The following is a 12639-nucleotide window of genomic DNA, read 5'->3' as shown; positions in this document are numbered from 1 at the left end:
GGAGAAATTAATATCAAGAGAGAAATATTCCAAGGAGATTCTCTATCACCACCACTATTTGTCATTGCACTGTTTCCTCTATCAACAATACTGAATAGCTCAGACCATAGCCATCAAACATCAAAATATTTGCCAGACTATGCCACCTCCTTTACATGGACAATCTCCCATCTGAAAGAGAATCACTGCTCAACACTTTCTGTATATATAGACAAGATATTGCAATGAAGTTTGAATTAGACAAGTATGCCACACTTGCTATCAAACAAGGAAAAATAGTGAAAACTGAAGGAATCAAGATGCCCCATGCAAATAACATTAACAGTCTGAATGAAGATGATTACTACTGTAGCGAGGCTGGCTGAAAGGCTTTGCAGGAGCGTTGCCGTAGAGAGAGAAGTGGAATGCTTTGACAGCTATGGCCAGATTGGGCATGGCGGGCATGGATCAGGCGGAAAGAGAAAGGGGGGTAGAGGTGGTTGTTATTGCTAGGGCAGAGACCAGGTGAAACCAGAGAGGAGTTTGCGGTTCTTTTATGTGATTCTGTTCTTGGAAATAAAGGGAAGGAGAGAGAGAGTGAGAAAGCAGAGTTTTATTGCTTTCCTTCACAGGGGGATATCCTGAGTGAAGGGAGGAGTGAGAGTGAGAAGAGAGAAAGCTTGCTGGGGTTTTTTAGACTTAGGTTTTAACTAGAAAAGAAGGGGGGGAATTCAGCTTAGAGAGACCTAGGACTACAAGTGGCAACAAAAGAAGAGGAGAGGCTGGTTGCTACTGCTTCGGAGACCAGCGACCATTCGAATTGTGATCATTATCACCTGTGTAAGCTGTAGACCTTGTGGGGTGTTGCTCTTGCGGGGCGAGCTGTTGCTGTGGAGCACTGACTTTCTTCTCCCGTGTTTTCCATTGCTGCCGGGAGCTGGAGGGCTTCCCCCTCCCTCTTCTTCCAAGCGGTTGCTACAAGCTATTGACTATTATTGCCACAATTGCCAGGGGGTTGATAAACATTGCCATACACTGACTGCCGTGGTTGGGAGTTGGTCTGCTTGTTCCTGTGAACCTCTTTGACAACGAGAACCTGCCACCCCTTCACTCCACGTGACCTCCCACTGAAAAAAAAGGACATTCGGTTGGCGCCCCAAGAGCGTGGCTGCTCAGTGCAGCTAAAGGGAGGGCTAGGAGGGCCTGAGCTTCGGCGGCATATGAGGGGGTAATGCTACACTACAAATACTGGGTATCCTTCAAACTGATAGCATCAAGCATAATGAAATCAAGAAAAAGATTAGAGGTGAATACATCAAGAGAGTGAAGAAGATATTAAGGTCCAAACTCAATGGAGGAAATACCATCAAGACAATCAACACTAGGGCAGTTCCAGTCATTAGATACACAGCTGGAATAGTGGGCTGGACTCAAGCAGAACTAAAAGTAATGGATAGAAAGATCAGAAAAATAATGACTATGAATCACGCTGTTCATCCTTGCAGTGATAGTGACAGACTCTACCTGCCAAGGCAAATAGGTAGGCATGAAATGTTGCAAGTACATCAGTTGGTTGAAGAAGAAGAAATGGCTTTGAAAGAATATCTGAAGGACAATGAAGAAGATGCACAGGAAGGCATACTAACTACTAGAAAGACCAAATTGGCTTACAAGAAAGACCAAATGAAAAACAGAATGGAAGCATGGGAAGACAAAGCACTACATGGTCAGTACATTAAAAAAAGGGAAAGCAGATAATAAGACCTGGCAATGGCTAAGAGCAGGAAAGTTGAAGAAAGAGAACAAGGGACTAATTCTGGTTGCACAAGACCAAGCTTTAAGGACAAATGCATAAAAGCCAGAATTGGGAAGACAGCAACAGACAGTAAGTGCCACCTATGCAAAGAAGCTGAAGAAACAGTGCACCACCTGGTAAGCTGCTACAGGAAGGTCACATAGCGACATGACAAAGTAGCAAAATGATGCATTGGAAGATCTGCAAGAAATATCATTTGCCAACAAGCAAAAACTGATGGGACCATAAAATAGAGAAAGTCATAGAAAATGAAGAAGTTAAATTGCTCTGGGACTTTAGAATTCAAACAGACAGGGACCTGCCACTTAACACCCCGGACTTAACAATTGTCAATAAGAAAGACAAAAATGTCTGGATAGTGGACGTGGCAGTACCTGGAGACAGCAGAATAAAAGAGAAAAAACTGGAGAAGATAACAAAATACAAAAACCTACAAATAGAAATAGAATGACTGTGGCAAAGGCAAGCAAGGGTAGTACCAATAGTAATAGGTGCCTTTGGTGCAATCCCAAAACAACTGGAGCACCATGTGCTCCATTGGCACTGGCATTGACAAATTCACCATCAGTCAATTGCAAAAGGCAGCCTTACTAGGAACAGATTCCATCCTGTGACGATATCTGTAATACCATCAAACATCCACATCTGTCTACCCCAGGTCCTTGGTAAGGACTAGATAGGTGGACAAAAATGCCAAACCCAGTCTGAAAATCTGGCTGACTGTGCAATAAACAATAATAATAAGATCAAGTCTTTAAATATCAGAGCTTGGAATTTTTAGTTTTGGGAGATGTTTTGAGTCATTAAAGCAATAATACTGTTTTTCTCTGAGAAAACAGTTGTGCATACGCATTCATGCAAAGTCAGGAATAGTTTTTAAAGTATCTACACAACCCTTGCAAACATACATCTGTTTTAATAATTCCAAGTGAAGAACATTTTTCACCCTCCTGAACATTGCAAACCCCCCCCTTTTAACTTAAATTGAAAAACACAAAAAACCCTCATTATCACCACTGCTTTTTAAACTATGTTAATATTTTATGCTAAAACCACGCTGATCTTAAACACAGGATAATATAGTTCCCTTGGAACAAAATTAGATAAAATTGCAAATTTTGGGACATGATAATTAAGCAATCTTTTAATGCAGAACATTTAATTTTGTTATCTTTCATAAGAGTTGAATTAAGTTTATTGTTTTTCCATATATTGGAATCTTATTTGCTTTATTTTGTATTTAGGTGTGGCATCCTACAAATAGGAGACAGAATACTGGCTATAAATGGGATCCTAACTGAAGATAGCACATTTGATGAAGCTAATCAGCTCCTCAGAGATTCTTCTATTACTAGCAAGGTCACTTTGGAAATTGAATTTGATGTTGCAGGTATGAATAGTCGAGTATTCCATATACTAAAATGGTGAGAATTTAATCCATTTGAATTTGTTATAACACATGCATACCCAATCCTAATATATGCCAATATTTTATTAATATTCATCCTGGATCTTACAAAGTACAGGCTGAAATTATTTTGCTGTTTATTCAAAATACAACATAAAGGCAGTCCTCAACTTACAACCATAATTGGCCCCAACATTTATGTTGCTAAAAGAGACATTTGTTAAGTGAGTTTTGCCTCATTTTGTGACTTTTCTTGCCACAGTTGTTAAGTGGATCACTGCAGTTGTTAATTTAGTAACATGGTTGTTAAGTGAATCTGGTTCCCCCATTGACTTTGCTTGTCAGAGGTTTGCAAAAGGTGATCACATGACCCCAGGATACCTCAACTGTCATAAATATGAGTCAGTTGCCATACATCTGGATTTTGATCACATGACCATGGGGATGCTGCAACAGTCATAAGTGTGAAAAACAGTCATAAGTCACTTTTTTCAGTGCCATTGTAACTTTGAACAGTTACTAAATGAATTGTTGAAAGTCGAGGACTATTGGTACACCATAGGCAGGGAAGGAATTACCTGGAATAACTAGAAACAATGTATTAAAAAGAGTTGAAATGATTAGTGCAGGTTCGCATCCCACCAGGCTCAAGGTTGACTCAGCCTTCCATCATTCCGAGGTAGGTAAAATGAGGACCCAGATTGTTGGGGGCAATTAAGCTGACTTTGTAATAATGCTGCTTGGGGTGTGTGTGAAAGCCCTAATAAGCAGGCATATACATAAAATGAAGGCTACTGCTAAGTTTGTAAAGCCGCCCTGAGTCTTCGGAGAAGGGCGGGATATAAATGGAATTAAAATAAATAAATAAAATAAAATAAAATTAACAATCCATGTATAGAGAAATGAGGATAAAATAAATTGGCTGGAATTTTCTATGCATTATTAATTACAGTCATGATTAAGAGCGCCTTTGCACAACTATGTGCTGTATACCAATTGTGTCCTTTTATTTTATTCACCGCCCTGAGTCCTTCGGGAGAAGGGCGGTATAAAAATTTAATAAAACTTAAACTTAAACTTTATTTAAAACAGTAACAATTTATTTTTAGATAAATATTTCAGTATGTTGAAAGGGGTTTTCTGATAATTATGGTGTACAATTAGTTAAATCAATGTTGATCTTTAAAACATTTCATTTTTATGTAACATCAATATTATTATATGTTAAAGTTTCCTCTTCTACTTTTCAGTCCTTTACCTTAAGAATCAGTAATTATTTTAAATCACTAACCTAAAATATAATTCAAATTTGATTTACTTACTTTTTTGACTCAGAGTTGTGAACTGCTTGAATATGTATGTTATATATGAATTATGAAAATCAATGAATGGAGTTCTTCTACTTGGCATAAATTAATAAATGAAACAACTTTTAATTACAGAATCTGTCATACCAAGTAGTGGCACTTTTCATGTAAAACTACCAAAGAGGCATAATGTAGAACTTGGCATCACTATAAGCTGTAAGTGAAGTAGATTTTTTTCATTATCTTTTCTTTCTAATATTGGTTTTCAGTAGAGAATTATAATATGGTGCTACACAATTTATCTTGTTTTCTCAAACTAGAGTTATTATTGTTATTAAAGCTGGAATCTACTAAATCACTTGGGTAAGATAACTGAAATTTTGTCAAGCTTCTGCAATAATTACATCTTTCTTTTTGTAAATATAGTCAATGTTATTTCTGGCAAGGATGAAATATGAAAGAAAGTACAAGCTGCTGGAGAAAAGTTGAGGCACAAAATATTAATACACAGAAACAGAAGTTTTCACTAGTTGTCTTATTTATTTTATTTACACACAGAGAGACATACACAATATTCTATATAGGGGTGTGTGTGTCTGTGTGAACACACCTTTCCAGATATGTGGAATAGGATAGTTTTTGAAGTTCAGTAACTTCAGTTGTTTACTATATAGACTTTTTCAGGCATCCTCTTGTGTGTCCCATTACCCAGAGAGTTGAGGTTGGTGGGAGCCTGTGTCAGCACCCATTCTGTAACAGCATCTCTGATACTACGTTCTCGCCCTCATGAGGCAACATTCCCAATGAACTTTCTGCAGATTCATAATGTTTCATAGAAAACTCTTTTAATATGTTATTGTAAAATTATTGTTATTGTTTTGTTATACACCAACCTTGCCAGCATTGGCAAATAAGTAGTTATAATATTTTTATACCCACCCCCCTTGCAATGCTGTATCCTCTTACAATTTGGTGACAGTTTTAAGAACAGGAAACATAAGGCAGAAATAATCACATGTGTATATGTATGTGCCAGGCTACAAAAACAAAGAAAGACATACGAACAGTTTCCTTTATTGTTCCTCACCTATAGACAGAAATCTTGCCAAACTAAAGCATTTGCTTAATTAAAGATATATCTTGAGAATTGCCAGAGAGGAGTGCCTTAACTCTTTTCCTCCCAAGTAAATTATCTAAACTTAACTGACTCTTATTCCTGTGAAATGCACTCCTCCTTCCTGGGAATCCAGACTACATTCCACCTACATGTTTGTGTACACACACATTGTAACCAGTGTATTTATTCATAAATAATCTAGAATCAAGGTAAACAATGATAGAAGTCTCCAGATGATACCCAAATTATTCCTGGTGATATAATTGGTCAAGATAAGTCCTGCTGTATTTAGCAAAGTAGGTGAATGGCATATTATTTTGTATGTGATGCTAAAAAAGCTTAGGATATATCTGGTGTAAATGAGTTCTCAACAATATATTCTGGATACAACACAATAATTCTGGTGCAACTTGTGGGTTCATGGATTTATTTTTTAGCAAACTATTATTATTAGTATTAGTATTAGCATTAGTATTATTTGGATTGGAAGGACTCGGGGCGGTGTACAGGGCAATTAAAACACTATATACAACACATAATATACAAAAATTAAAATAAATTAAACCAAGTAGCCTTAAACAATAAAACACATTCTAAAATTAAAATTTGAAATTTAAAATCTAAAACCCCAGTCCCTCAGTCCAGGCCGGCAACTTCAAATAGCCAAGTCTTCAGGTTGCGGCGAAAAGAGCGAAGGTCGGGAGCCATCCGGAGCTCAACAGGGAGCTGATTCCAGAGGGCAGGCGCACCCACAGAGAATGCTCTCCCCCTGGGGGCCACCAGTCAACATTCCCTTACCGACGGCACCCTGAGGAGGCCCTCTCTGTGGGAGCGCACAGGACGATGGGAAGTTAACGCTGGCAAAAGGTACTCCCGTAAATAATCTGGGCCCATGCCATTTAGGGCTTTATAGGTCATCACCAGCACCTTGAATCTCACCTGGAAGCCAATGCAGCTCGCGGAGCAGAGGTGTTACATGGGAGTACCTTGCTCAATAGTAGTAACTGTGAGAGGGATCTTGGAGTCCTAATGGACAATCATTTAAATATGAGCCAGTAGTGTGCTTCAGCTGCCAAAAAAGCCAACACAGTGCTAGGCTGCATTAACAGAGGGATGGAATCAAGATCACGTGAAGTATTAATACCACTTTACAATGCCTTGGTAAGGCCACACTTGGAATACTGCATCCAGTTTTGGTAACCACAATGTTAAAAGGATGTTGAGAGTCTAGAAAGCATACAGAGAAGAGCAACAAAGATGATCAGGGGACTGGAGGCTAAAACATATAAGGAACGGTTTCTGGAATTGGGAATGTCTAGTCTAATGAAGAGAAGGACGAGGGGTGATATGACAGCAATGTTCCAATATCTCACGGGCTGCCACAAAGAAGAGGGAGTCAAGCTATTCTCCAAAGCTCCCAAAGGCAGGACAAGAAGCAATGGATGGAAACTAACCAAAGAGAGAAGCAACCTAGAACTAAGGAGAAATTTTTTGACAGTTAAAACAATTAAGCAGTGGAACAACCTGCCTCCAGAAGCTGTGAATGCTCCAACACTGGAAGTTTTTAAGAAGAGATTGGACAGTTATTTGTCTCAAATGGTATAGGGTTTCCTGCCTGAACAGGGGGTTGGACTATATGACCACCAAGGTATTTTCCAACTACTACTACTACTAGTAGTAGTAGTAGTATCATCATCATCATCATCATCATTATTATTATTATTATTATTATTATTATTATTATTATTATTATTGACTTTTTCAAGATACTGCAATTTCTAAACAATGAAACATCTTCATAAATCAAATACCTAACTTTTTCACACACTTACCCAGAAGTAACATAGCTGGATTCAGCTTGTGTTGAATTAAACTACTGATCTATCCTGGAATATTTTTAGTACTTATTTTCAAATTGGAGCCATCATAAATTTTATTACTAGAAGGAAACAGGAGCCTGTGTAGGGTACCATTTGCAGTACAAATTATGGTATATCATTTAAAAACTTTTAATGAAAAGCATATAATAATTTCATTATTTCACCTAAATAGGAATGAAATGTCCAACATTAATTTTTCAGGCTTAATTCTATACTTTTCTAGATAATTTATCTATAGAGCTATTAGATCATGACTGCCAACCTAGTGGCTTTTATCTATTATATTCCACAAACCTGATCATCCTAACCAGAGTTCCTCAACTTTATGGAGAACACTAAGCTCGACTAATCTTTGTTTAAGAATGTGAAGGATCTGAGGAATATATCTGTTTTGAATGAAATGATGTATTTATCAGTGCTGAAGTGTGTGGTAGTAGAAAACCTTTAGAATTTCAAGAAATAAATTAAAGGAAACCTTCCCTGATATATAGTCACAGAATAGATCAGATGCTTTATGCAAAGATAACATGTGTAATATATAGAAAGAAAATTGCAGTAGTATAATACACCAAATATGCATATTCCCCCTCCATTTAATAATGAGATATTTCTGCTAGCATATAAAATATATGTGTAAATATTTTCCATAAAATATTAATGATTGATTAAAAAGCATATGTGGTTAAAAAAAAAGATGAAGAAAGGATCAAATGTGAATGAGAGAAAGATGAGTGACCAGCACAAGTAGAGCACAGGTGTCAAACTCGCTGCATCATGTGACATGAATTTTTTTTGCATTGCCGGAGCTGGGGTAGACGCGGCCTCTGTATGATGCAACCGGCTTGTGGGCCGGCAGTGTGACACCCTGCCATAGAGAGAATGAATGAGGATTTATGAAAGAGAGAATGAATAAAACAAAGATATGAACAAAATGTGAATGGGTTGAAAAGAAGGGGAAGATCAAAATATTCTTCTTAGTTGAATGAAGTTGTTAACGTCTTCAAAAACAAAGAAGTTTAATAATCAAATGGTAACATGTGAAATGATGTATAGTCATAATGAACATGACAGTTGTTTATGAGAATAAAAGAAAAGCAAAGGTATAGTGATAGATGTTGATGGAAACTATTTCTAGCCATGTTTCTTTTCCTGTTTCTTATTTCATGACTTCAATTTGTTTGGCTTATTATATCTAATTTTTTTTTTACATCATATAAAATTGCTCACCCCAAAGAGAAAGAACATGTGGATATGCATGTATGCAAATTATGGGAGGATTATTTCAACTGCAACTATTTGTGTATTCTGTATTTCAGCTCCATCTAGTCGAAAACCAGGAGATCCTCTTGTTATTTCAGATATTAAGAAGGGAAGTGTTGCCCATAGGTAAGTGCTTGCAAGGTGACAAAGATTATGTCGCAAGCTCGCATTTCTCAAATTCCCTGGATTTTTAAGTGATCCACGATTGTAAAAGCAAGTGCTTTCCTTGGGATAAAATGCTTTTATGTGCTACTTCATATATGTAAAGCAAAAATCACTTTTATTTGTGTATTTAAAAACTATCATTATTTGCATGAATGTCCATTAATCACATAATGTATTCTACTTATGAATAGAACTGGGACGTTGGAACTAGGTGATAAATTGCTTGCCATAGACAATATTCGACTGGACAACTGTTCCATGGAAGATGCTGTTCAAATCCTGCAGCATTGTGAGGAACTTGTAAAGCTAAAAATTCGCAAGGATGAAGATAACTCTGGTATTCACAGTGAGCTATGAAATATTTTATGTATATATAAAGATGCCTTTGGGATGCAATATAAGTAAAATATTCAATGGAGAAAGCGTTCAGTCATTTTTCAGTATAGGATGGCTTTGGTGTTCCTGTCTTGTCAGAGATTGGAATAATAAAACCTTCTCATTAATTTCTTAGAAATGAGGAAAGTCACTGCTTGGATCTTGTATATTTATCCCAATGCCAGTTCAGTATCCCTAGAGAAATGTTATGCCCAAAAATGTTGTCTCAAGAATTTCAGAAGTTTTTTAAAAAGCTATTTTAGAAGACCCCACATTTATTCAGATCCTCTCCCTCATATAAAAGATAAAGGTTCCCCCGCACATGTGTGCTAGTCGTTTCTGACTCTAGGGGCCGGTGCTCATCTCCGTTTCAAAGCCGAAGAGCCACCGTTTGTTCGAGGACGTCTCCGTGGTCATGTGGCCAGCATGAGTAGATGCCAAAGGCGCATGGAACGCTGTTACCTTCCCACCGTAGTGGTCCCTATTTTTCTACTTGCATTTTTATATGCTTTTGAACTGCTAGGTTGGCAGAAGCTGGGATGAATAACAGGTGCTCATAAACACACACTCACATAACTACTTAACTCCCTTCTCAAAATGTTAAAAATTGTGCTAGCTACACATTTGAATATATTGGAATAGATGGACAAACGATTGTAAAATATGGAATAATTGAATCCACAATAATCTAATATGTATGTTGTATACAAAGAAGTATAGTTTTAAATAAATTGAAATACTTTTTCAGAAATAATTAAATCCAGAGTAGCAAGATTATGCAAGACCATATTATTTTTCACTGCTCTGAAAAAAGATTGATGAGGTATTTTCAACAAGAATTTTCTTTATAATGTAAACTTTTTAAAACAATCAAATAATATATGTGTATATATGTATATATATGACTGATCCCAATAACTATTTGTGACCCGATGTTGTACTTACAGACACCCACACCCACACACATACCATGGTCATGTGCTTGCATTTTGAGCTCTTGGCAACTGGTTCACCTTTATTGCAAGGTCATGCAATTCTCAATGTTTTTTTGCCAGTTTCTGGCATTTACTTCTGATTCCTAGGAAAAAACACTCCTTGGTTAAAATGAATTCATTTAATAAACATGGTGTTCACTTAACACTATGGCATTCATTTAACAACTGTGCTGCTCCCTTAATGACTGCTTCAAAAAATATCATAAAGTCAAGTCCAGTCATTTGATGACCTACTTAACAATCACAAAGAGTTACAATCATAATTCCAGGCTCACAGTCATAAGTCAAGGACTTCTTTTGCAAACACCCACACCCTAGATGCATATGTACATGAAGGCATTCAACACAGTGAAATAACAGTGTGGAATAGGAAAAATAATAAAAATATAAATCAATATCTGAGTTAAATTAATCTTAATTGCAATCTTTCTACCCTAGATAAAAAAGAATTCTAAACCATTTTCAAATCATATATGAACCAGAAGCGCTGATAGAGCTTTATACAGATATTTAAGAGAAACAAACACTAACAAAAATTCTTACCCTAACTATATCAGGATTACTGTTGGAACCCTTTAGTCTAAAATCTGCTTTTATCCCAACTTTTAAAATAACAAGTTAAGATACTGAACTGAGTCCAGTTCTGATGCTGAAGTCAAAAATGGTGTTCAAATAGCTAATATGTTTGGCTCAGCTTTATATTAAACTGAACTAAAGGGAGTGTTGAATATGCTTATGGAAAAGTTGCCCAGATCTTTGCTTTAACTTCTTAAGGGCATTTAGTTACCTCTTACTGAGATACTGCATTGGCCCATTCACCTACTCCCCTGATAGTGAATCATCACATCTATAAAGAAATTTGTATATATTATTACAGATATGTTAGGTTTAAAATCCTGGTTTTGTTTCCATGAACAAGGAAGGAGATTTACTGGTGTTGCCTGTGACTTCACCTGTAGTTATCAACATAGAAAGCAGTAGTAGCCTAGATATGTATCTGAAGCATAACAGTTTGAGGATGTGTATGCTGATCATTTTTCTGAATGTATTATTCTTTTCATTCCTTTATAAGAGACCAATTGCATCCTCTTGGCATGTATTGCAGATGAACAAGAGAGCTCAGGAGCAATTATTTATACTGTTGAGCTCAAGAGATATGGAGGACCTCTTGGGATCACTATTTCTGGTACTGAAGAGCCTTTTGATCCTATTATCATTTCGAGTCTTACTAAAGGTGGATTAGCTGAAAGGTAAATTGACATAAAAGTATTTGTAATATTCAAGTGTAAGGGGTTGTTCAACCTGTGTAATATTTTTTTTAATCCCATTTATATCCCGCCCCTCTCCGAAGACTCAGGGCGGCTTACAATCTAAAGCACAAATCAATGTGCTTAGCAGTAGCCTTCATTCTATGTATATGCCTGCTTATTAGAGCTTTCAGGGGCCCCCCCCAGCGGCATTTTTACAAAGTCAGCTTAATTGCCCCTAACAATCTGGGTCCTCATTTTACCTACCTCGGAAGGATGGAAGGCTGAGTCAACTTTGAGCCTGGTGGGACTCGAACCTGCACTAATTGCAGGCAGCTGGTGTTACTTAAGGAGGCATTAGCCCACTGCTCCATCAATATTTCTTAGGAGTATATAGATTTTTTTACAAGTATATAATTTCCTTTGATATATATTATGAGATGAAGATGGTGGTGATAATGGTGATGACAACAATGATGATTTTTGGAACATGACCACTGTTACCATAAATCATTAGAGATCCGTCAGTAGTAAAAGAGCTTGACTAGGAGTAACAAAACCCAGACTCTAGCCACATGACTTTGAGCCAGTCACTCTCTCTCAACTCAAAAACAGTATCAGACTCTAGGTCAGATTCTGTATAGACTGCCTGAAGAAAGAAGTATCTTGCTGAGTTGACAAAAGAAAAGGAAACTAAATCACACTAGCCCCATTCGTTCTTTCTCTCTCTCTCTCTCTCCAGACACACGCACACACACAAATATATATAGATATGTGCCTTTCTGTCCTGGCAAACCATCCTTGTTTCTACCACATCCATAAATCACATCATGTCTTTTGTTCTTTACATATTTCAATTCTTCCTTTTTAAGATGTTTTATCAGCTCCATCTAACATGACTTTCTCAGTTTTCCCCTTTTCTCATGGCCAATTTATTTCTCTTTCAAATATTTTAGTGATTTGGCCCTTGTTCATTTTTTCTATATCATCCATTCATTCTTAATCCTATTTCTTCTTTCTACCCTATGTAAGTACTCTATTCCAACTGTATTCAGCTTATATTTATGTTTCTATCCTGTAATTTACCTCC

General features: G+C 36.9%; 1 protein-coding gene across 10 annotated transcripts in view; it reads left to right on the top strand.

Moving 5' to 3' along the window:
• Nucleotides 1-12639, top strand: part of GRIP1 (glutamate receptor interacting protein 1) — a 341679-nt gene that overhangs the window by 306840 nt on the left and 22200 nt on the right. For 7 of the 10 annotated variants that reach the window (XM_083365574.1, XM_083365568.1, XM_083365573.1 and 4 more), the window contains 5 exons: nt 3040-3185; nt 4646-4726; nt 8824-8893; nt 9124-9269; nt 11375-11552. In XM_083365574.1, the coding sequence (XP_083221700.1) occupies nt 3040-3185; nt 4646-4726; nt 8824-8893; nt 9124-9269; nt 11375-11552 (621 nt within the window). The remainder of the gene's footprint in view (nt 1-3039; nt 3186-4645; nt 4727-8823; nt 8894-9123; nt 9270-11374; nt 11553-12639) is intronic. The other 3 variants (XM_083365572.1, XM_083365570.1, XM_083365567.1) reach the window with 1 other exon arrangement.

This window comes from Vipera ursinii, assembly GCF_947247035.1.
Source record: "Vipera ursinii genome assembly, chromosome: 6".
NCBI classification, from domain to species: domain Eukaryota; kingdom Metazoa; phylum Chordata; class Lepidosauria; order Squamata; family Viperidae; genus Vipera; species Vipera ursinii.
Note: the sequence above shows the minus strand (reverse complement) of the source record. Positions and strands in the feature narration are given on the sequence as shown.